Consider the following 26,340-nt stretch of genomic DNA (forward strand, 5'->3'; position numbering starts at 1 on the left):
CTTCCGTTAACAGGGGTGGGGTCTTGATGTACTGTCAGCATGAGGAATAGGCAGGCCTTGGCCCCAGCTCTTCTGCTGACCATTGTATTAGTTTGTTCATCTACACAGGAAAATGTATTAAGATTATAAACAGGGACTTCCCTGGTGGCGCAGTCGTTAAGAATCCGTCTGCCAATCCAGGGGACACGGGTTCGAGCCCTGGTCCGGGAAGATTCCACATGCCGTGGAGCAACTAAGCCCGTGCGCCACAACTACTGAGCCTGCTCTCTAGAGCCTGTGAGCCACAACTACTGAGCCTGCGCTCTAGGGCCCACGAGCCACAACAACTGAGCCTGCACTCTAGAGCCCACAAGCCACAACTACTGAGCCTGTGTGCCACAACTGCTGAAGCGTGCACGCCTAGAGCCCGTGCTCTGCAACAAGAGAAGCCACTGCAGTTAGAAGCCCGCACACCATAACTAGAGAAAGCCCGCATGCAGCAGTGAAGACCCAATGCAGCCAAAAATAAATCAATAAATAAATTTTCTAAAAAAAAGATTATAAACAACATGTCATGACCTTCACTTTTTCCCAAATTATTCTAATGCCAAACCAAACTCCTAAGAACTAATATTCTTTTAACTGTTACTAGGCCCATGTTTTGTCATTTTAAAACAAAATAAATATGTTTTATCAGAAAAACAGAGAAACGTTCATTACAACTTTGGTTGGTTTTTGAATCCTTAGAATAATATCTTTGATCTGAATATAGGATTCCAATTTTAACTGCTTTTTTAAAACCTTCATCAGCACCACTTTGAAAATCAGAATAGAAAGCAGTGGGTTTTTCCCCAGGGGAACAGATTTTAACTTTAAATGCATAAAGCAGAACAGTGTTCTATAGCCCACTTCTGCGGCATGGTCATAAACATAGTCCTGGACCTGTCTGTGCGAGAAGGAATAGATTCTTTACCTTCACTTGCAAAGCATCAGTACGCTGCTTGTAGCTACAACATCCAGATCTCTTTTTAAGAAACAGCTTTATGTCAGTTTATTGAATCGTTCAATATCCAGCTCCTATCCAAAGCCAGCTAACACGACTGGCGTTTGAGAAGAATGACAAAAGGATCTTTCCTAACTTTCATCCCTGTGTTCCCAGTGCTTTGCCACCTCTCAGGCTAGAGACTTGAAAGTTATGCACCTGGATCATACCACCCTAATTACCAAAAGAAATGCCATCAGAGAACTATAGTTTTAACTTTGTGCCCTAAGCTTTTATTCAAGATAATTTTAAAAATCATCCTTGTACCGTGTAAAACCATTATCAAGGGTACAACCTATAGGGCTGTTCATTGTCCTCTTTATAAAAGCCCACAGGGAACATTCTTCTCAGAACAATCTTAGGAAAACATCCTTGCTGACTATATAGTATGCTTCCTTTTTTATAGATAATTAAAGGCTTTGTAAATCATATTATTTTTTTTCTCCTTCTTGACCCTAGGAAGCTCAAAGCAAAATTGTGTGCTTAATTGATTTTTTTGATATAAATACTTGCCTCCCCATTGACTTTACCTTCTTGGTTACTAGACTCCTGAGCTTTTGTGTTTGTTGAAATGGCTTTATAATTTATTTTATCTGTATCTCATTAGAAACTGCCAGATCTCTTTCGGAAGTGAGGTAGATAGATAATAGATATCAAATATTTATTAAATACTTAAAATGTTTAGAATACTGCTTTTGGAGGAATGGATTCAAAAGAAGGTATTGTTTCACCTTTGCTTCAATTTGTTTTTTAATCTATGGTCAGAAAAATAAGAGAGTATAAGCATACATACCATCTCTCGTGACATATTCTACTACTTACCAGTAGTTTTTTTTAATGTAACTATGGTTGAGCCTTACCTTTGTTTACTGGGTTCTGTTTCTAATTCTAAATTTTATTGATTAGGCTTCCCCTGAAAGATCGACAAGAACTCAGCAAAAAGAATTTCAGACTTATATTTTGGATAGTGTGATGGACCATTTGCTTGCAGCTGATGTTTTATTGGGTAATATCATGTTTTCTTTTCAGTCTGTTAAAAGTACCTATAATCACTTCCCTTCTCTATCTAAACCCCAAGTATACCACTTTTTTAACGTCATCTTTTTCCTTCTTTTCTGTGCATTTTCCCCTCTTATTGGTATTTTCCTATAATGAGGAAAAGGCCCATCCAGCTCCTTCCTTTGAACCTGGGATAAAGGATCAACAACAGGGAGTATGAAGTTGCTTGTCCACGTTCATATGCTCAGAGGTGGCAGGAAGAGGACAAGGAAAGAGAAAAAATGTTTTTAAAACCATATTATGTGAACAGTATATTTTTATGAATTATCTAATACTTTAAAAAATTACCGTAATATACTTACAAATAAATTACAAATGTAGCACTCTGTGAATTACCACCCAGGCAACATGCCTGTATAAGAGCACTCAGATAGAAATGCATTACCAGCACCCTCAGAAACTCTACCTATTAGTGGAATTATTCAGTTATAGGTATCTATGTTATTCTTTAGAATGGCTTTCAGGATGTAAATTCAAAGCACATTAAAATGTTTTTCCTGTATGTCTCTAGTTACAATAAAACTACAAAACTTGATACATTTACAGTGGAGCTAACATTTATATGTAAAACAATGACAATTTAAAGGAGAAGGGAAAGTAATGATTTAGCATATTTGCTACTTGAATTTCTGGTAATTATATAAATCATAGAACCTCCATGCTATTACATTATCATTTCTTTTTAACAAAGTAAGTTTGCCAAGAAAATCTTTAGTGTTGTCATAACATGCAACTCTCAAAGCGTGGTGTCAAGTCAGACTTTTGTATTTGTTCTTATCACTTGAGAATCTTAAGTAATATCAGTCTTACTACATAAAGACACAAAACGAAGAGTTTTGCATTGTGTAGTGATTTAGAGTTAGGTGGGAATAATAATTACAGTCAGTTAAGGCTCCTAATTTCTAGAAAGGAGGGAGGGGCTTAAAGGGGGCATTCTGTTGGAGGAGGAGCCAGGAGGATTAGTGCTGAGGCAGTGTGTACACAGCGAGCACACTGAAGCCACCGGGGCAGCTTGTAGAAGAGAAACAGTGCTGATGGGAATCATGGAAGGGGCGAGAGGTACCCCATGGCACCACCACCACTGATGGTACTCTGTGTTTTACAGTTCTTCTGGACCTCTCTTCTGCCTCCATTACTTCGTTGTGCTTAAAGTTTTGTTTGATGATTTGTTTTGCCCTTTATTAGTTAGACAGAATCAATTTACAACTAATAAACTGACTTATTTTTTCTCTCAAAGGGAGGCTATGTGTCACTGACAGTTGAAGAACTGTTTGCTTATCACAGACTGTCTTAAGGCAGTAAGAAACTTCCCAGTCTCCATCCTTAACACTTTTATCCTGCAGAAATTATTTCTTCCAACATTTATCATGACTTCTGGCCATGAACATCATTTTGCTTAAAGTAGTACATAAGAGCTAATGGTCCTATTTCTAACGGTAGTAGATGTACTCATCTTGCCTTAGCCTGATTTGTTGGAGGGTCTGGTCTTAGGCTGGTGGACATCAATTTTCTTAGACATTTTTTTCCTGCTGGAATTTAGGGGAAGATGCATCTCTGCCTATTACCAGTGGAGGGAGCTACCAAGTATTGGTGAACAATGTGTTTTATTTCACACAACGTGTGGTGGACAAGCTTTGGCAAGGCATGTTCAACAAAGAATCTAAACTTCTTATAGATTTTATAATTCAACTAATTGCACAGGTAATCCATTGTCACATTAGTTGTAGAGTACATGTTTTCCTATTGAAAAACTTTGCCTCGGGTGTCAAAATTGTTGGAAATAAGTGTAACTAATAAGATAATGAATGTTGACATTTTAATGTAAAGCTCAGCTTATTAAAAGTGAATAAAACGTAGATCTGTAACCATTCCCCCCCTTACCCGTGGCCCGGTGCCAGTGTGTCCAGTATGTAAAGCTTTCTCATTCTTTCAAGCTGTGGGCGCCCACTGCCTTCCCCACTGGCATTGCTCTTTGCTAACCACATAGCTGGATAGCTTCCTGTTGGTTTAAAGACCTTAAGTTAATACAATTTGATAGATTTCCATAGTATGATGCATCAGTGTGTCAAGATTTACAGAGCATGAAGAGTTGATATTAGAGGAGTATTCTCTTCTTGTAATTGAATCTTTACAAAGTTCACTGTAGTCCTTGTTCCTTTGAAGATGTCATATTAGTGTGTGTTTGTGGTACCTTTTCCGGTTTGGCACAAGTGATAAATCTTATTCAACACACGATGTAGAAAGTAGGAAATACTGTTGTCATGTTATTAGACACACACATGTCACCCAAGAATTTTTTAAGAATAAATTTGTATTTAAGCCAAAGAGAAAAGTTCTCATGTGAGATGAAACAAGAATGTCAGAAGTTCTTTACTAACATTTTAGGTAATTTTTTTTTTTTTTTTTAGTAATTTTGAGTAGCGATTGATCACCCTTAGAAAACTTGTGGGGTAGGAGTCTCTACCCAGATGGCACTTCCCCGTGTTCTCAGGGAAACTGCTCTGCACACAGATGTGTATACACACAGCACTCATCTCATTACATTTATGTGTCTCTTGGGTTCTGAACCTCATAATAGCAAGAGCTTTGTATTTTTTATCTTAGCACCCCAGTACTTAGCATGGTGTCTGATACATAATAAACCTAATAAATGTTCATGTGTGAATGATAAGCAGACTTTTTTTGTCCATTTTACTAAAGTATCTCTCATATCTTTAGTCAAAAAGAAGATCCCAGGGATTGTCACTGGATGCGGTTTATCACTGCCTCAATAGGACCATATTGTACCAGTTCTCCCGGGCGCACAAAACTGTCCCGCAGCAAGTAGCTCTCCTTGATTCACTCAGGGTCCTGACTGTAAACAGGAACTTGATCCTGGGCCCTGGGAACCATGACCAAGAATTCATTAGCTGTCTGGCTCACTGCCTCATTAACCTGCATGTTGGAAGGTAACTCTTTTAGGTTCAGTTTGAATTTGTCTTTGATAGTTTTCTACCAGAACTCTTTGTTCTACTTTTTTGATTATAACATTTTTTTCTTTAATCTCGGTTTTACTTAAAACTTCATGAGAAGGGAAAAGACAAGGGTTGAATTTCTGCAGTGAAATAATGAGTATATTTTTGCTTTAATTTTCTGTATCTTTAAATTTTTTGTTAATCACATGTCACATATATAATTTTTAAAAAAGAGTTTGCTTTTCAAGTAAAGTAGATACACACTGTTGGAGGTTAAGAGGGGTAAAAAGATAAGAATGCAATAAATAAATGCAATATATGTTAAATGGGTAAAATTAGTATTTTGCCACTGATTGCTTTGCAAGATATTTCTTTGGTGTCTGCTGGGGGCCAGGCATTGAATTAGGGACTGGGATGAAATGTGAATGAGACAGACCCTGTGGCAGGTCTTGGAGCATGCAGCCTAGGAGGGAGGACCCATAGCTAAGCAATGTGCTCTGCTAGAAGCACGGTGCTTTGGGAGCACATAACAGGTGCCCCTAGCCTGGGAGAGGCACCTGCTGAGTTACAGCTTGAACCTGGTTGAGGAGGAAGTTAATCCTCCAAAGAGAATGGGGAGGAGTGGTGTGGGAAGAAAGAGTCACCTATCCGATCGCCCAGAGGGCAGAAAGAATATGGCACATGTAGGAAACTGCAGGTATTTCCCTGCTGCTGGAGCAAAGAGTGGTGAGATAAGATATGGGAGAGGGGGCATATCTTAGGATATAGGAGGAGAACATGTTCTTATGTTTAAGAACATAGGAGGAGGACGTTCTTAAATGAACTTTTCGTAATTTTTAGGTAAAAATGTTAATAGTGATCAAAAAGCGTCTTAAATAGTAAGATGCTCCTCTTAATGCTGTCATTTAGTTTAATTACATTTCGTCGAGTGGATTTGTGACGTCATCGCTTGAAAATGGCATTTTCATGATAAACTCTAAGTTCTGTTCTGTGCATCTGCCAAATGTCTGTCTGCCACTTACGGAGCTCTGTGACAGAACCAGCGTTTCCTTGTGTCTGCAGAGTAGTACTTAGTCATCACAGTTTCCAGCTGCAGTAACTTTCTTCATGTAGTTTAAACTGACTGGAATTTTTCAGCAGTGTGGATGGGTTTGGACTGGAAGCAGAAGCCCGCATGACGACGTGGCACATCATGATCCCCTCGGACATTGAACCAGATGGTGGTTACAGCCAAGATATTAGTGAAGGTAGCTATCTCAATTTTTTCCCGCCTTTTCTCTCCACTCATTTCTGATTTTTAAGATATAACCAAAAACACCGACTTGAGAAACTGCCAACATTGACAGCCGACCTCTCCATAGGGCATACCTGAACATACACCGGTATGCCCGCCAGCATGTACCAGCGTGCTAGCTGTATGTCTCCTTGTGCCAGGATGAGCAAACCCCTGAAATTGCTCGCCCTCCACATTTCATCGTAACACCAGGAAACTTGGTGATACTTACATTTGCACAAGCAGCAGTGCAAATATGATACTAACTTGGCACTTACTCTTAAGGGAGCTGGCTATTGGTAGTATTAGGCCAATCACAGTAGAGGCAAATATTGCTTGAGACAGATTGTCAGTACTACCATTTTTATTCTTTCTCCCTTTTTTAAATCTAGTTTTCCCACTGATTTTGTAAGTATCATGCATATGAGAGTCTTTGGGTGGATTGGTTTCTAATTTCCAACGTTGTTCAGTTGAAAAGATTAGATAATTACAGAAGTGCTTGTCTCTCCAGCAATATTTAGTGTGGTAGTTTTGCGTATGATTTTATCTTTTGTAGGTCCAGCTCTCATTCCTTCATTCATTTAAGCATTAATTTGTTCTCTGTTCTTTCGCTAAAATTTCTTGAACCCCAGACACTAAGGACACAGTGATTGTTTTCACCCCCCAAGGAACTAACAGTCTAGAACACTGGTTCTCAAAGTGAGGTGCTCAGACTAGTAACATTGGCATCGTTTGGGAACTAGTTAGAAAAGCAGATTCTCTGGCCCCATTCAGGTCTACTGAGTACTCAGTACTCAGATACTCTGGGGGGTGAAGACCAGCAGTCTGTTTGAACAACCTCCCAGGTGATTCTGATGCTTGCTGAAGATTGACTGGCCTAGAGCGTGAGTCGGACAAATTAGCAGGGAGTCCAAAGCAAGATGGAATTTAATAGTAAAAACTCTAAAAATATTTGTTTACTATTTCTTTCCTTTTGCAAAATCGTCAAGAACAATTAACTCATTTGTGAATATACCTTAAATATTTAGATCTAAAATTTACTTTTAAGTGGAGAATAAGTTCTTTTCTTTTATAGAAGAAGCTAGACAATGAAATATATATGTAATTTCCAGTTTTATAAATAAAAATGTAGTCTTTTTGCTTGATATGAAGTTTGTTATTTTTTTTTTTAAGTTTTCCAAGTAGCCAACCGCATTTTTGGTTATCTGAATAATCCTTTTTTACTGAGCTGGCTATGATGTGAAGCATTTTTTGGGCAGTTAAGTACTATACATCTAAGTTGAAATTCTTAGATATAAAAGAAGAAAAAAATACTAACTACCTTTATATTCTTTTTGATCAGTTGCTGTTTTTCATTTCCTAGGGCGTCAGCTTCTCATAAAAGCTGTCAACAGAGTTTGGACTGAATTGATTCATAGTAAGAAACAAACCTTGGAGGAGCTTTTCAAAGTCACTCTACCTGTGAATGAAAGAGGCCATGTGGACATAGCTATAGCAAAGCCGCTCATTGAAGAAGCTGGTTTGAAATGTTGGCAGAATCATCTGGGTAAGAAAGTTTACAGATATCATGTGACCAAGGGACTTACATACAACTATCATATTTGGGTGCACTTTAGATATGAAATTAAAACTTTCCCCCAAAGATATTATGATGACAGTAGAAATGAAAATCAATACAATATAGCCCATTCTAGAATGATTATGCTGAGATTAGGCTTTTCTTCTTAGATTTAAAAAAAAATTTTTTTTTTAAATGTGTTATACATCAGGCATCTATGAGCTTGGTAAATAATACATTGCTCGCAACTTTAGTATGGTCACCATCTTGGTTATGAGTCTACATCCCTTATCTATAATTCTGAAATTCAAAAAGCCCTGAAAACCCAAGGTGTTATTATTAATTTGATGCCAAAACTCACTTGGTAGCAAAATCTAACCTATCTTTGTTTATCCTACTAGGCATTAATATTCATACATTTTGCTGCAGAAATATTAATGATTATATTATTAATTATGATTTATTACCCTAGACCTTCTGGTGGTCTAGGGTGATACAGTACATATAATATACAGTATATGTACTGTATCACCTTCTTAAAATTCTAAATTCCAAAGTATACACGACACCAAAGATTTTAGGTAGGGGACTGTGAATTGTTATTAACATAGAAACTGATTACAGTTAAAATAAATTTGCATATTATTGCAGAGCTATGAGGTTTCACCCAAATGTGAGTTCAACTAGTACAATAATTGTCAAGCAGCTATCCTTATACAAGATAAGTAAATATAATATCTAAGAGAGTGTCTGCATCTGTAACATAAGCTGCTTTTGATAACTACAGAATTGTGGTTTGTAACCATTATGCAAAAGTATTAAAAGTAAGGCTAATAAGTACATGGAGAAACTGTAAAATACTCTAATTTTAATTTTGTAGCCCATGAAAAGAAATGCATAAGTCGAGGAGAAGCTTTAGTGCCCACCACACAATCCAAATTGTCCCGTGTCAGCAGTGGCTTTGGTCTTTCCAAGTTAACGGGATCGAGAAGGAATCGAAAGGAAAGTGGGCTTCATAAACACAGTCTTTCCACCCAGGTACATTGTTTAGTTTTATTAATGATATGATTAGAAATTTGTAATTCAAGGTTTAGTTGTAGTGTTTTATATAATACACTTAATACATGCAAGCATATGATTTGAAATGGAAATTTTCTGCATTTTTGCTTTAGACGAGAGAGAGAAATAACTCAGGTTGTGGAGCCTTCTCCCGTTTTATTATGATAAAATTGCACTATGAGTGTTGTGTATTTACATCCATTTCATAACTGGACATAAGATGAGATTCAGATATTGATATACGATAGACTATGGATAATTTTTTCTCAGCTTTTCCAAACCCTCAATAATTTTATTAATAGTTATATAAATTTTAAAGCAACAGCAGACAAAATAGCTTTTTATTTTTTTATAATTTTGTTGTACATGCCTGAGATTGATTTTTTTTTTTTTTTAACTCCTCTACCTCCAGCATTAATTTCTTCCTCATCATACTGTCTTTGCCATCCCAGAATCTTAGTGGCAGCTGTGAAAAGGGCCTGGGAGAAACCATGTGTATGAGTCATTCCATGTGTCAGGTTGGGTTCCCCAGGAAGCACACTCTGAGAGGGGGTTTAGTGTGCAGGATGTTTATTAGGGGTGCCCTTGATATTTGTGGATGAGAGAAGAAGGAAGCAGGATTGGTCACAGGGAAATGTCAGGCTACAGTGCAGGTCTGGCGACAGACCCAGCTGTGACCCAGGTGGAGCTTTGGTACCAAAATGACCTGTCAGAGTTGACCTTTACTGAGCTGAAATGGCTGAGCCTGCTTGCCTCCAAATCAGCCAGTGATTGTGGGGTGCCCACAGCTCTCTGCAGCTGAGGTGATCCCTGAAGTACTGACAGCGCTCCCAGAAGTTGTGGCCGTGAGCCCTTCCTTGAAAGGTGCGCTGGGGGATGGGGGGGTGTATGGATCTGTGTCCGTCACATAAGCCTCCATCAGATTCATTATATAATTAATCTTTCAGAGTTTTCTGTGGGGTTTTTTGGGTGTTGTTGTGATGCCTTTAATAGAATTTTAACTAACATGGGGGCATTATTTCAAGGCTAGTTAACATTTTTTTCCAGGAAATCCATGAAATATTAAGACTCTTTTTCCACTCATCGTTAGGAGATTTCTCAGTGGATGTTTACACACATCGCCGTTGTTCGTGACTTAGTAGATACACAATATAAGGAATATCAGGAGGTAAGAATCATAACCATAATAATGGTTTGTTTTGCATTCCTTGAGTGAGAAAAGACTGCTTCCCTTGATATCTTCCTCCTGCTTTTAAGAATAAGTTGCTGAACTGAATTTATCATCAGATAATGTTTTTGATTATCCCTGCCAGCAGCTACTTTGGCCATTGGTTTTAACATAGAAAGACTGGAACTTCCTATAGGCAAACTGCATTAAAAAGTGACAGACTGGAGATCAGCACAGCTGAATCCTAATGACATTCACTACCAACATATTGCATGTGTTTGTTCTTAATAAAAATTAAAATATTGGAAAGATCCCTTTCTTTCATACTTAACAAGGAGACCATGAAAATGTACATCAAAATCTCTGAGAAGTCTCTTAAAATTCTAAAAAATTAAAAGATAAAGTTATTTTTTATTACAAGTGCTTGGTGATTTTGTCAATAAGAAATATCTTCAGTGAAATCCGCTTGATGAATTCATAATTACTCAACAACTTATTCGAAATATTTTATTTCCATGGCAGCTGAGTTATATCTATTAAAGATTTCTGAATGATAAGCTGCTAATATTTTATGGGCATGATACTAGATACTTAGTTGTTACAGGGGATTTCCTCCTGCCAGGAACACATAAGTACTATGATGGTATCAGTATAATATCAAGATTACTCCTTCAATAATCATTAGTGTTAGTTGTACAGTATAAAGGGATCTTTACTCTTAAATTGTATACTTATATTCCATGAATTATTAGATAAGCATCTAATGATTAGATGCTTAGTTTTAAGCATCTACTGTTGAAATGTTACACATTTTGACATTTGACAAATAGAAGTTATTCCAAGTCATAAATTTCCATTTAAGTAAGGTGGTTTGGATCTATCCCAGGGACAAGTAAAAATGGTTTTCCTTTAATTTTTATATGAATGTTAAGTTCCCTATCAGGGATGCATGTGTATATTCTTTACCTAAAATTATTGGAAATGTTACGGTGATTACCAGGAATCTAGTGTGTTGGCAATATTTCTTGATGTGGCTTTCTAGATTTTCTTTTATTCATGTTCTAGTAACTGTTTTACAGTTGGGGGTGGGGAAGGGGATTCATCCTTAAATTACTGTCTTTATTAACTCACACTGGACAAACCATTTCCATGTATTTTCATAAGTAATATTACCATCTTCCCTGTGCCCGAGCTACAAGTTCCTTCAACACTCTGGTCAGGTGTACTGCACACGCTACCCTGTAGGGATCTTCCATGTATTGTATACTTGGTGCTAAAATAATCGCCTTGGGCCATCACTAAAACCCCACCTTCTCACAAGATCGGCAGCTTACTTTAACCATAAATAAATGTAACTTTACTTTTATAATATTGCCTGAAATGACCTGGATTGGTTTTTGTTTCCAAAGAATAACTCGGTTTTAAGGTACTTGTAGACTGTTCATTGTTGCTCGTGCTTTTGCTTGAAAACCAACCTGGACTCTCTCTTGCTAGCGTCAGCAAAATGCCCTGAAGTACGTGACGGAGGAGTGGTGCCAAATCGAGTACGAGCTGCTGCGGGAGCGGGGGCTCTGGGGCCCCCCCATCGGTTCCCATCTCGACAAATGGATGTTGGAGATGACGGAAGGGCCCTGCAGAATGAGGAAAAAAATGGTGCGGAATGATATGTTTTACACCCATTACCCTTACGTGCCAGAAACGGAACAAGAGACAAACGTGGCGGTGAGTGCGCAGAATTCAGCGTTTGTACTGACGCTTCCAAGTCTTCCTTCTTTTTTGTAAGCGTTTTCCCTTATTAGGTCAATTATGAAAAACACCTAATTTAGGAGATTCGATGAACTATAGTAAGTTGATAATGCCAGGGTGCCAGCAGTGGAATGAAAAGGTACAGCAGGGAGCCTTCACAGTGAAGTGGTTTGGATCTTAGACCCTGGAGCCAGCTGCCAGGTTTGAAACCTGCCTCTGCCCCTTCACTAGCTGGTGACCTCGTACCGGCCACGTTAACCTCTTCAGCTTCTGCTTTCTTTATGCCTAAAATGGAGAAAATAACAGTTCCATCTTAGAAGCTATTGGGAGGATTAAATTAATTAAAATTAGTAAAGTACTTAGAATAGTGTCTGGCACAGAATAAGCACTATCTAAGTGAGTGTTAATAAAATAAACATTGCCACTAAGCAGTATTCTTTGAAGAAATACAGAGCACAGTTAAGGAATAATAATAGCCTGAGTGTATAGATCTTCCCATTTATATTGAGAAGCTTCATCACTGGCTCCACGGGTATAAAACGAACAACATTTGCCCCTCAAGTTCCTTTTTATTCAGACAGGTTACCCTTCCTAAAGCCTTCATTCAGATTTTTGCACTGACCATAAAAATTTTGTCTAAAACAATCATGATCCAGGAATCATGTTTTAGCGTTCGGGAAAATACAATCTTCCCCAATAAAGTCACTGCAAATTTGGAAGAGAAACCCTTCATGGTTTAAGTACTTTCACATACTTGACTTTAATATGATTCTCTCAACAATTGAAGAAACTAAGATTTATAAAGAAGACTTGGCACATGTGTCTTCTAGTAAGTAGTTCAGATCATATAACATGAGACAACTTGCATTGTTCCAGTGTCTCTTTTTTTCCCAACCAAAACCCGGGCTCCATTTATCTTGTGCTAATTGACTACACATTTGCCCTGATGCTACTTAGAATATAGGCCTTAGATCTGCTAATATATAGTTATTTAAGTTTTTTTTTTTAAGATAGCTTCCTAAAGTTTACTTTTCTCAAAGCTATTCCGTTCTGTCAAGAATGCCGTACTTGGGGGACTTCCCTGGTTAAGACTTCACTTTCCGATGCAGGGGGTGTGGGTTGGCTCCCTGGTCAGAGAGCTAAGATCCCACATGCCTTGTAGCCAAAAAACCAAAAGATACCGAGACTTCTCTGGTGACACAGTGGTTAAGAATCTGCCTGCCAATGCAGGGAACATGCATTCGATCCCTGGTTCAGGAAGATCCCACATGCCGCAGAGCAGCTAAGCCCGTGTTCCACAAGTACTGAGCCTGGGCCCTAGAGCTCACGAGCCACAACTACTGAAGCCCGCATGCCTAGAGCCCGTGCTCCTCAACAAGAGAAGCCACCGCAATGAGAAGCCCACGCACCGCAACGAAGAGTAGCCCCCGCTCGCCACAACTAGAGAAAGCCCGTGCGCAGCAACAAAGACCCAATGCAACCAAAAATAAATAAATAAAAAATAAAGTAAATTTTTTAAAGAACATAAAACAGAAGAACAAATTCAATAAAGACTTTTAAAAAATAATAAAAATAAAATAAGAAAAGAATGCCATACTTGGTAAATTTTAATTTAAAGCACTGTAATTTCTAATACTAGCATACTATGTAGAAAAAAAAAATCCACCCGTATTTTTTTTAACTTTGGGTTTATTTATTTATTTATTTATTTGCGGCTGTGTTGGGTCTTTGTTTCTGTGCGAGGGCTTTCTCTAGTTGCGGCAAGTGGGGGCCACTCTTCATCATGGTGCACGGGTCTCTCATCATCGCGGCCTCTCTTGTTGCGGAGCACAGGCTCCAGACGCGCAGGCTCAGTAACTGTGGCTCACAGGCCTAGTTGCTCTGCGGCATGTGGGATCCTCCCAGACCAGGGCTCAAACCCGTGTTCCCTGCATTGGCAGGCAGATTCTCAACCACTGTGCCACCAGGGAAGCCCCACCCGTATTTTTACAGAGTCCACACTTACAACCTTAATATCATTAGCATTTTACCTAAGCAAAGGAGTTCACCAGTCTGTGAAATCTAAACAGACAGTCTCAGAAATAAGTATGAACCATACGGAATTTTTTTTTTTTTTTAACCAGATGGGTTACATATTGGGAAATACAAGGCAGTCAAGAAATGTTAGAGATACGTTTACAAAAAAGGAAAAAGCAGGTAGGAAGGGGAGATGATTACAGATTGTGGAATTCATGCTGCTGCTTAAGTTCATGCACAAGTCAAGGTTAATCTGCTATGATGAAGTTTTCTGAATGAATAATGATTTTGGTGTTGCTAGTTCAAAATCTTTTGTAAATTTGAAACCCCATTAAATGTCCACTTTTTTTCTTATGGAATATGCAATCTGGCAATATCAACAGCAAAGAGAATTCCCAAAACTAGAGCGGCTGCTATCCCACTAACTTCTATTGTGAAATCAAAAAAGGAGAGCAGATACTTAACGAGCTTGATGCTCTGCAGAGCGGTCACTTGCAGTTTCCTGTATGTCTCATGACAGCCCTCTGAAGTATAGTTATATTATTATCCCAATTTCACAGATGATAAATAGAAGCCTAGAAAATTAAGGAACACCTTCTAGGTCATGCTAAGTACTGGAGCAAGATATAATGACTAGATTGACAGTTCCTCAGAAGTTCCTCACTCTTGAAAAAGGATTCCGATCTTTGGTGGTTTTGAGAAGTTGTCAGTGGACAGTGAATTTCTTCCAGACAGAACCACATATTGGGTTGGCCAAAAAGCTCATGCGGGTTTTTCCGTAATGTCTTATGGAAAAACCCACACAAACTTTTTGGCCAACCCAATACTAGGTTTTGTCTCTCTAATGCTAAAGAATATCTAGAACTTAATAAATGTTGAGTGAATGGACTTACCAGCACTCTTTCTTCCTAAGTTAGAGTTTATCCATTGCTTCCCATTCAGCATTCTTATAGAATTTTCCTAATTATTTTTCCACTAAAAAGGGCTAGAGTCAAATTTTATGGGGTGTGAAGTTTATATAACTTGGGGAGGCGCTATAAGAAAAAGTACAAAATTATGAATACAAAATTACTAGGGCCCCACTTCCAGGACTTTGAAAGGAACCCATGGGAAGTGATGGCTGTTGAGGTATATGGTTCATTAATTTCACCATAAATCCTCCTGTGGTCTGAGCTGTATTAAATACTGCCTCCCAGAGTTAGAGATCAGTCACGTCTTCCCTTTCAGCTCCCATAAACGTGTTGCCCTCCTTGCACCCATGTTTATAAAATATAGGCAGTACTTTTTGTGACATTACAGGTATTTCAGGTATAACAGGTGCAAACTGAAAATTGCTTTTAAGGCCTCTTGATAGGTAAAACAGGCTTTGCCTGGAGTAAGGACAAATGATTTGATCTTTGCCTTATTTATTAAGAACAATTATTGTCTTAAGTAACATTTAAATCTTTAGGCCTCTTAATTGAACTGAAGAAATATAGTGATGATTTAAAAGTTATTTCTTGTTTTAAAATCTTTGATATGTTAGAAATGAATCAAGTGATTATTTCTTTAGTCATTAAAGTTTTATTCCTTAAACCTGGATAATGCTACATACTGTATTAAAAAGTAGCTTACCTTTTATTATAAGTCTTGAATTTTATTTTTAAATTCGTTGTTTATTTATAGAATGTAGAACATATTTGAGTGTTTCATTTGCCACTGACTTAAAAGCTTTGAAAGTTTATCAAATAAAATTGTTTTAATGAGAACAACAATAATTTTTTTGTCCTGAGAAAAGTTATGTACATGTGGAAAATTCTCTGATCTCACATAAAAATAATTTATCCCCTTTGCACAGGGACTTTCCTTAGGGGACCATTTTCAAAACTAAAATAGCTATACTGAATTGCACTGTAATTCTGTATTTTAAGTGGTAATATTAGTTATAAATATTAAGATGTGAGCCTGGGATATGATGAAAATACAAAATATGGTTGTTTTTAAGCAGTTCTCTAATTACTCTGAATCCTAAGGAATGAGAATAAAATTCCATATTTTGCCATTTAAGAAGTTATATTTAAGTACTAAAACCAGGTTTTAATTCTGTAATCCCCTTATTTTCACAGAATAATAATCTCAAACAAATTTACTATTCTTTGCAAATATCATTCTGGCGAAGACCTCACCGTTTCCTATTAATGTTGGGCTGCTTGGGGCAGAAGGGTAAACGACTTACCTCAAGTTCCTTTTCTAATTAAGGGAGTCTCATGTGGGTGCCTCCACATATATTTTTATATAATATATAGATATCACAGGACTCATAGGAACTAAGCGACTCATTCAAGAAATTCCACTGCCAGCAATATAGAAAAATTGGAAGTAAAGGGAGTATAAAATTATTTTCTACAAATTCTGACTTTGAAAAATTTAGGTTTTTATATAAACATAATTATAATAATTTAGTTATAAAAGTTTAAAGAGAGCTATGATAATACTAAAATTATTAGTATAACATGTATCTTCGCTAATGAATGCTGTACCTTTTAGTAAAATAAGATCCTCAGTCAGTAAGTGGTTCAGTGAGCAAATATGTATTAAACCAGCACTGTGCCATATGCTGCAGGGAGAACACGATTGTGTACATGTCAGACCCTGCCCACATTCTGGTTGGGGATATATAGTGGACATCAGAATTGGGTTTGACAATAGTAATTGGTCATTTTGCTACATTGGTTTATCACATATCTATCCAGTGATCTATCTTGTTTTTTTAATTAATTTCAAAATGAGTTGCAGAGTCAGTACCCTTCACCCCTGAATACTTCCCCATGCATATCAATAGAGTTCAACATTTGTTCATAATTCTTTTTTATTGACATAAATTTTACATATATTGAAATATATAAATCCTAAGTGTACCGTTCAGTGAGGTTTAACAAATGTGTAGTAATACTCATGTAACCCAAATCTTTACCAAGATTGAGAACATAGATGTATATTTTCAAGATTATCCTTCAACATAAGGTATGCTTTTAAAAGTTTGCTTTTAAGGAGAGAGGTATATTAAAACCATATTAAGTATTTGAAAGTATGCCCAGTAGTTCAATGTTTGTTTTGCCAAGGGAAGCAAACATTTGTAAAAGCATTTTGCTTGCTCATATTTACTCTAGGGAAAGGTACTAGAAGTCATCTCCAGGTACAAACTGTGAAAAGGAAGAAAAATTGAAATGATTCTTGGATGTGTTACTGTCTGTCTGTAGCTGTCTGTGTGTTTACACGCACAGGCCACACACTCCAGCTCAACAGATACTGCCGCCTTGTTAGTCGAGATTTTATTGAGAATAAAATATAGAGTAATTACCTAATTCTTTAGAAAGTAATTTTTACAAAAACTTTTGGTTTGGAGGCTGATGATCCAGGCTCCCTTCTGCTTTCAGCCTTTCTGAGGTCATAGCTGTGAAGGTAGCAAAGGAAATAGGTCCTTGGGCTTTTAGGGAAAGGTGTTTTTTCACTAACAAGCGCTTAGTGATTTCTGTGGTATGGGATATTGTAGATAATAGTTTAAACCAGTTGCTTCTGTTACAAAACAGATCTAGGGATAAACACAGTAAAAGGTAGGTGGAAGGTGATAGCTAGCACTAGATTCTATTATCTGGTTTTCTGTTTTTTTCCTTTGAAGCCATATAAAGAGTTGCCTGTAAATCATCCATGACACTGGCAGCCTGTGGTGAAGTTTTGTGTGTGTGATTTTTAAGTTTGTCCTGTTCAGTAGCCTTGAGAATTTTAGTGTAGTTTCTTTTACTTTAAAACTACTTTGGATAATTGAGAAAACAATCACACGATGCTAAGTGATTATTTCAAGCAGCTTAGGCTGTCATATTAATTTTGTGTGAGTGCATCTTCCATATTCCATACAGTCCTCAAGAATATTTTATTTTTGTGTTGTTCTTTGTTATTTTTTTCTGATGTGTCTATACTTAATACCCTGTTTTCAGTCTGAGATCCCAAGTAAACAGCCTGAGACACCCGATGATATCATTCCTCAAAAGGTAAAACACAAAATACCATAAAAGAATGCAAAATACTTGCAGTTTTGTTTTTTTTTTTCCTTTGTGTTATTTTGTTTTTGTTTTGTTTTTTTATTTTAGTGCATGGTAGACTAGACTAACCTAAAGAGTTGACTTTCAACTTGTTGTTTCTGTAAGTTCCTTAGTGTTGAAAAGTGAATTTCATTCACGCCGAGAGGTGTCCTCGTCTCTCTCGCTTCGTTCTGATCAGCTTTCTAGGGTCTGTATGCTGCTCACTAACAGGCTGAGTATTCACTGCTCTCACCGTGAAATGTGTACTGCTTCACACTTACACTAACAAGTCCCAAGGCATGTTAGTAATGGGCAGCCTGACACTACCAACTTGTTTTTTCAATTACTCATTTAATTCTTCTAGATATTAAACAGTATATATTTTGAGAATGCAAGTGTATTCTCTTTTAAAATTACTTTTTCAATCAGAAGAAACTAAATGGAAACTAAGCGTATATGACCACTTTTTAAAATACAATTTTAGTTTATTTTAATTAATTTAAATTTATGTAATTGTTTTCTTTTTCCAGAAGGATTCAGTACATAATTCAGTAAAAAAAAACAAAAAGAAACAAAAAATGCAGTTCAGAAATGTCACAGAAATATACCTCAAAATATTTAAGGGAAAATGCTTATAGTTCCAAGTTTAAGTCAGATATGAAGTCAGTAACCAAGATGTTGTCCCACATCTGTTAATTCATTGTCTTGCCCATCACTAACTATGCTTTCATCTTTTTTAAAATGAACAATTATGAGTTGAAGATAATTGTTAGATCTCATGTAGAGAATTGTTATAGTACAAAACTTACTACCCTGCTTTCATTTCAAAAATATTGCAGTATTATTAGTTGGTTCATCAGATCCTTCCTTCCATAACTGTAATATTTTTTTACATCATTTCAATACTTTCCTATGTTATATATTTCAGTTTTCATTTGCTGCATATCATTCATCAGTTAGCTTGCAGCTCTCTTCATTCCCTAACTTTATACCTGAAGTTAAAAGAAGGGTAATGGTGGCTTGAGTTAGGCATCTTTTCATCTCAAAATTGGTTCAGTATTTTAGTCTAAATATTCCTGTTGGACACTTGTTTTCTACTTTAGTTGAAAATCATTTTTTTAAAAAGGTCTTGCTTAAAATAAGCATTATTGTAGACAATACATATAACTAACTGAGTCGAAGAGTTAGGCTGATAGAATACTTTCAATTAGACGTTCATAGGAAAGGAAAGGTAAGATTTTTTTTTTTTTTTTTTTTAAAGCAAGCAAGTTGAAAAAAAAAAGATAATGTTTAGAAAGGGAAGGTCTTTAAGCATGTTTCAAACCCTGTCTTTTTCTTAATTGTTAATTTAAAGTCTGGGTCTCATTATGATCAACCTGTATACATATAAACTTTTCCCTATGGTTTTACATGTTTGTAGGAAACTTTAGACCTTAATTTTTCATTATCTATTGTTCTAAGAAAAAAAAAAGTTTGGGTTAATCGGAGAACCTGTTTTTAGGATAAATATTAATTATTCTGAAAAGGAAATGCTCTTGTATCATACACCAAAAAGGTAAATCTTTTCTAATGTTTCTACATAATTAATTTCTTCTTCAAAATGGACTTACATGTTCTTGATATACTCATTTAGTTAGTAAGTTTATGGATCACATTCTTTTACACAACAAACAACAGGATGTTTTAACAAATTAGACACACCAGCTCGGAGTGGCAGGCCAACCAAACAGTGTCATCTGGCCTGAAGCCGGTCGATTCCATATTGGGTCAGGACTCTCTGAAGGTCTGGGCCATTTCCAGAGTTCCAGAGAGATATGGGAATATGGGAACAGGGCAGTTCTGGGTCCCTACCTTCAAATATCTGAAGTAAGCACTCACACAGGTAATTCCAACTGAATGGATGGCCCTTTAGGCCTGTTTACTTGGGGTAGAAGAAAAGTTTCAGGCTCCTCAGAAACTAGACACCCCTTGCAACTTGATGCTCTCTGACACTGGGCATTCTCTCTACTGTACTGATGCATCAGTGAGGCTGTACTATACTAACCTGGAAACATTTGGCTAAAGATGATGTGTTTCTTTTTTCGGGAGGAACAAAACTGCTAATATTGTTGTTTTATATATATTTTTTTAAATCAGTGCAATTTAAAAATAGAGAAACTTAACCCAAAAGACTGTGGATTTACCCTGTATAAATAGTCTATTAATTCTTGAAGATAAATTATGAGTCCTTTCCTTTTGTTGTTTCTTAGAAACCTGCTCGATACAGAAGAGCTGTAAGTTATGACAGTAAAGAATACTACATGCGACTAGCCTCTGGCAACCCAGCCATTGTCCAGGATGCCATAGTAGAGAGTTCAGAAGGTGAAGCTACTCAACAAGAACCAGAGCATGGTGAAGACACTATTGCTAAAGTCAAAGGTCAGCCTTCCTCTCTGATTTTAATTAAAAACCATTTGGGAGCATTCCTTTTACTTGAATCTATATGAAAATATTAGCAACTATAAACAGTAGGGCCAACCTAAAAGTATCTGTACATATTTTACTATCGCACCCTTCTTAAAGATTGATTTCTGTATGAGAACTAAAGAGACTGGCTCTTCTTTATTGCCTACAGATGAATGTAATGTGCCGTTGGCTTGATAATTTTTTTTCACTGTATCTGGCAGAATTCTCAGTGGTACCTGATATTTTAAGTTAAGGCCCTGAAAGCTAAATAAATATGTATAAAACTAAAACAACCACTAAATGTGTCATTAGTGCATGTTAGCCAACAGTAAGAAATAATGGTCTTTCTTCCAATGAGCTAAGACAGATTATTCCAAAGCTATACTTTATGAGCCTAGAAAGACATGCTTACGGTGATGAATTGGACTAAAATGGCCATGGACTTTTTGATTCTGTACTTCTGCATATGTGTGCCCTCTGCCCTCTTGCTACAGCTTCTCTGTGATCTGGACCTACCCAGTCTTGAAGATACTGGTCAAACTGTCCTACTCTGAAGGCTTTTCCAACTCCGCTGTCCTCCAATAGCACTTTGCTCATATCTTTTATAGCAATTTCAGTGATTTCTTTCACTGCTTTATGTTTTCCTAAATTATAAGTTTCTCAGAGGCAGAGATTATTTCTCCTCTCACTTTATAGATTTTGGCACATGCCTAGCACAAAATGGGGATTCAGTCAATATTGAATAAGTAAATCAGTCCATTGTTTTAATTTTTTAAGCCTCTGATTTATCATAAATTCAAAAGTCTTGGCGTAGTCTATAGATAAAGCCCTAGAATATAAATTAAGAACTGTAAATTAAAAATTATTTTCAGATCTCATTGATAAAAAACTAACAGTATATGACCATGTCAACAAAAAAATTTATCTGTAATTGTGATAGGTTTCTCCTATTACATTATACCTGTTCTCTCTTGTGATAACTATGAATTACTAAACATTTCATAATCCATCTAACATTTTCATAGAATCACTGAAATTTTATTAGTTGAACAAAGTTTTCAGCCTTATCATTTCTTGACACTGCATCAGCAAAGTTATTGAGATGGGTCCAAAGTTGTATTTCCTGGCTATAACCAAGGTGTATAATTCACAGAGTTTGTGATGTCTTGTGTTTGGGTCATTGGCATTAACTTCTCATCTTGGCCTCATTTTCCTAATGTCTAATCGAGCTAAAACCACAAATATTGGTGTCACTACTGTGATATGCAAGATGCTATGCTAGACATAGAGTTGGAGGTTTTGATTCGTCAAACTAAAAATAAAGCAGCTGGAAGCTTTTCCCCTTGTGGATATCTCAGCAAGACTTGATCTTTCTTGTTTATTTATTATACTCTTTCACATGTGAAAATGAGGTTCTTCGCAAGGCAGAGCAGAACCTCTGATAACTTGTGTTCAAAGGATAGGTTTCTAACAGGCTGATTTACGTTTTTCCAAAATTCTTAGTGTAACTATCATTGGTAGATACAACATTACTTTTTTTGGTACAGAACTAAAGAATATTAAATTAAATGTGAGATTTAGAGTTTGTTTTGAGTGCTTCCCATACTCTGGGTTATCAGTGGTTACTTTCATCAGCTGATTTTAATTTCATCTCCTCTGATTATCAATAAAATTATCAAAATGTAGGCAGTAGAATGTTAACTTATGTGGCACATTAAATTGTCTGGCCCTATATTTTTAAAAGAATTGTGTTCTTATTCTTTATGGCCTGATGATTTAATCAAATTCATTCATGTATGAGTGACCATACTGCCACTTGTAATATGAGTCTTGAAGTAATCCTCATGGGCCCTCCAAGTAGGTGGAATCTCTTATAATCATGTTTATAACGTGCTGTCCTATTTTTGTTTCTGATAATGACTGATCATTTATTGAGGGTATCCCCTCAGTGACACCTGCCCATTAGCACCACCACTTTTACCATTAATTATGCTAAGCCCTCTGTTTATCATCATCATCTGACACTTACTGAGAATTTACTATTTATTATGCGTGATACTAAGCACTTTACATGAATTACCTCATTTAGTCCTCCAACAATCCTCCTGGTATCCATGATAGGTAGTATCCTTGTCCCGGTTTTATAGGTGAGAAACTGAGGTTCAGAGGGGACAAATAATACTCCAAGGTCATGCGGCTGTTTAACTCCAGAGCCTGTGCTGTTGACCACTGAACGATGCTGCCTCCCCATACCTTCCAGAACTCTCTCAAATTGGAAATGTAGAGGAGGGACTAAATGGCTCCCACATGACCCCAGCAAGACCACATGACCCTCTTGGCTCTTATCCTGCAGGACTGGTCAAGCCGCCTCTAAAACGGTCTCGATCTGCACCTGATGGAGGAGATGAGGAGACCCAGGAGCAGCTGCAAGACCAGATTGCTGAGGGTAGCTCTATAGAAGAGGAGGAGAAGACGGACAACGCCACCCTGCTGCGCCTATTAGAAGAGGGAGAAAAGGTGCCTTACTTCTGAAAAGGAGGGATTGTATTAAGTGGTTTGTCTCCATTTTACAAGACTAGTTGAAGGGTATTTATCTGGCAGCCAAAGATAAATATTTTAGCCTCTGCAGTGAAATCAGTATTAGGCGCCCCTTTGGGTTCAACACTCTGCGTCTTTCATCTGTAGGGTTTTCTGACCTCTCTGAACACACTGAACAGCAAGAAGTTGCATCAGATATAGTATTAACAGTTGACACCTAGTTCACTGTCTTCCTCTAAACCCTTTATTAGGCTGCAACTCTTGCCATGATTCTCGTTTCAAACCCATGTACACAACCCATTCAGTAATTTGGCCCTGTATTTTTTCCTATACCTCTGTAATTCCAGTAACCACACAAGCAACTTCAACTAGCCCATCATCCCCAGCCTTGTACTTAACCCCTCCTGTGCTTCATTCACAAAAGACTACTTTGCCTTCCTGTTTCTCTCAGCCTCTTACACCCTGCGACCCCTCCAGGCTCACTTTACTGACTCTGCCATGTAGCCTGAGCCCCCTGCATTTTGTGCCTTGCCGTTCACTACATCCATGATATTTCTTTACTCTGCGCTTTACTCATTGTGTTCTCTGCCTAAATGCCCCTCTTTCCATCACTTGCATAACCTCTATCCTAGTAACTCCCATTTGATGCAACATCATTTATCTGGATGTCTTTAATGCTCACACAGAGGAAGCTTTCCTTCACTGTCTTGCCAGCTCAGGCTTAGTTAGACCCCCTCCTCTATGCTTTTATAAAGCCTTATATATAGCACTCACTTTATCATGTTATTATTATTTGTTCCTGTGTCTGTCTCTTCATCTAGATAGTGAGCTCTTTTGAGGCAGGCACTGTTTCTTATTTCTATCCCAGTGCCTTACACAGTTCCAGTCACCTGATAGAAACTCAGTAAACCTTGAATGAAGGAGTGATTGGTTGAATAAATAAAGGGATAAATGAGTAAAGGAATGAATGAATTGAATGTGTAGTGAGTATCACCTTTTTAAAGGTTGTTTTGCCTATTATATTAGATCTTGGTATAACACTTGAAATCTTATCCACTAAGAAATAGTAACTAGAAATTAGGGTTTAATTTTTTTAATTCTGTTCAAATATATGGCCTGATTAATCTTGAATGAAAACATAAAAAGAAAAAAAGTATGTAACTATAAAAGTACATTAGATCTGAAGGAAGCACAAGAGAGGCTTCTAGGGCCTTGGGAATGTTCTGTTTCTTGATTTGGATGCTGGTTGCATCATATTTTAAGCATTTGAAAATTCATCAAGCTATGCATTTATGAAATAAACATTTTTTTGTGTGTGTATATTATACTTACAATAGAGTTATTTTAAAAGTATGTCAGCTTTTCTCCTGTAATATTCTAAGTTTTTATTATTGAAGTAGTTCAGATGTGGTGATGAAAATTAACTTACATTTGCATATTTTAGAAAATCTATTTTCTGATGCTGTCATTTTTTAAACTTTTTAAACTCATGGGTACAGTTTTTCCTCTAATTGCTTTAAGTTTGAATAGTGCAGGAGGTGTATTTAGACTGACATTTATTTGACATTTGTTTGACTCTGATTTAATTGCTGATTTTTTTTTTATTCAGTCATAAATTTTATACACATCAGTGTATACATGTCAATCCCAATCGCCCAATTCAGCACACCACCATCCCCACCCCACTGTGGATTTCCCCCCTTGGTGTCCATACGTTCATTCTCTACATCTGTGTCTCAACTTCTGCCCTGCAAACCGATTCATCTGTACCATTTTTCTAGGTTCCACATACATGCGTTAATACACGATATTTGTTTTTCTCTTTCTGACTTACTTCACTCTGTATGACAGTCTCTAGATCCATCCACGTCTCAACGAATGACTCAATTCCGTTCCTTTTTATGGCTGAGTAATATTCCATTGTATATATGTACCACAACTTCTTTATCCATTCGTCTGTCGATGGACATTTAGGTTGCTTCCATGACCTGGCTATTGTAAATAATGCTGCAATGAACATTGGGGTGCATGTGTCTTTTTGAATTACGGTTTTCTCTGGGTATATGCCCAGTAGTGAGATTGCTGGATTATATGGTAATTCCATTTTTAGTTTTTTAAGGAACCTCCATATTGTTCTCCATAGTGGCTGTATCAATTTACATTCCCACCAACAGTGCAAGAGGGTTCCCTTTTCTCCACACCCTCTCCAGCATTTGTTGTTTGTAGATTTTCTGATGATGCCCATTCTAACTGGTGTGAGGTGATACCTCATTGTAGTTTTGATTTGCATTTCTCTAATAATTAGTGATGTTGAGCAGCTTTTCATGTGGTTCTTGGCCATCTGTATGTCTCCTTTGGAGAAATGTCTATTTAGGTCTTCTGCCCATTTTTGGATTGGGTTGTTTGTTTCTTTAATATTGAGTTGAATGAGCTGTTTATATATTTTGGAGATTAATCCTTTGTCCGTTGATTCGTTTGCAAATATTTTCTCCCATTCTGAGGGTTGTCTTTTGGTCTTGTTTATGGTTTCCTTTGCTGTGCAAAAGCTTTGAAGTTTCATTAGGTCCCATTTGTTTATTTTTGTTTTTATTTCCATTACTCTAGGAGGTGGATCAAAAAAGATCTTGCTGTGATTTATGTCAAAGAGTGCTCTTCCTATGTTTTCCTCTAAGAGTTTTATAGTGTCTGGTCTTACATTTAGGTCTCGAATCCATTTTGAGCTTATTTTTGTGTATGGTGTTAGGGAGTGTTCTAATTTCATTCTTTTACATGTAGCTGTCCAGTTTTCCCAGCACCGCTTATTGAAGAGACTGTCTTTTCTCCATTCTGTATCTTTGTCTCCTTTGTCATAGATTAGTTGACCATAGGTGCATGGGTTTATCTCTGGGCTTTCTATCTTGTTCCATTGATCTATGTTTCTGTTTTTGTGCCAGTACCATATTGTCTTGATTACTGTAGCTTTGTAGTATAGTCTGAAGTCAGGGAGTCTGATTCCTCCAGCTCCGTTTTTTTCCCTCAAGACTGCTTTGGGTATTCGGGGTCTTTTGTGTCTCCATACAAATTTTAAGATAATTTGTTCTAGTTCCATAAAAAAATGCCATTGGTAATTTGATAGGGATTACATTGAATCTGTAGATTGCTTTGGGTAGTATAGTCATTTTCACAATATTGATTCTTCCAGTCCAAGAACATGGTATATCTCTCCATCTGTTAGTATCATCTTTAATTTCTTTTATCAGTGCCTTATAGTTTTCTGCATACAGGTCTTTTGTCTCCCTAGGTAGGTTTATTCCCAGGTATTTTATTCTTTTTGTTGCAATGGTAAATGGGAGGGTTTCCATAATTTCTCTTTCAGATTTTTCATCATTAGTGTATAGGAATGCAAGAGATTTCTGTGCATTAATTTTGTATCCTGCAACTTTACCAGATTCATTGATTAGCTCTA

The 26,340-nt window shown here is 37.0% G+C and overlaps 1 protein-coding gene across 9 annotated transcripts in view; it reads left to right on the forward strand.

The window, feature by feature from the left end:
• The window catches only part of WDFY3 (WD repeat and FYVE domain containing 3), a 273,474-nt gene that overhangs the window by 199,966 nt on the left and 47,168 nt on the right, over positions 1–26,340 (forward strand). For 5 of the 9 annotated variants that reach the window (XM_059922695.1, XM_059922698.1, XM_059922701.1 and 2 more), the window contains 11 exons: positions 1,928–2,027; positions 3,621–3,781; positions 4,799–5,028; positions 6,172–6,281; positions 7,671–7,853; positions 8,746–8,903; positions 10,015–10,092; positions 11,587–11,814; positions 17,829–17,882; positions 20,162–20,330; positions 22,711–22,874. In XM_059922695.1, coding sequence (XP_059778678.1) covers positions 1,928–2,027; positions 3,621–3,781; positions 4,799–5,028; positions 6,172–6,281; positions 7,671–7,853; positions 8,746–8,903; positions 10,015–10,092; positions 11,587–11,814; positions 17,829–17,882; positions 20,162–20,330; positions 22,711–22,874 — 1,635 coding nt within the window. The remainder of the gene's footprint in view (positions 1–1,927; positions 2,028–3,620; positions 3,782–4,798; positions 5,029–6,171; positions 6,282–7,670; positions 7,854–8,745; positions 8,904–10,014; positions 10,093–11,586; positions 11,815–17,828; positions 17,883–20,161; positions 20,331–22,710; positions 22,875–26,340) is intronic. The other 4 variants (XM_059922700.1, XM_059922702.1, XM_059922696.1 and 1 more) reach the window with 3 other exon arrangements.

Source organism: Balaenoptera ricei, chromosome 5, assembly GCF_028023285.1.
Source record: "Balaenoptera ricei isolate mBalRic1 chromosome 5, mBalRic1.hap2, whole genome shotgun sequence".
Taxonomy (NCBI): Eukaryota; Metazoa; Chordata; class Mammalia; order Artiodactyla; family Balaenopteridae; genus Balaenoptera; species Balaenoptera ricei.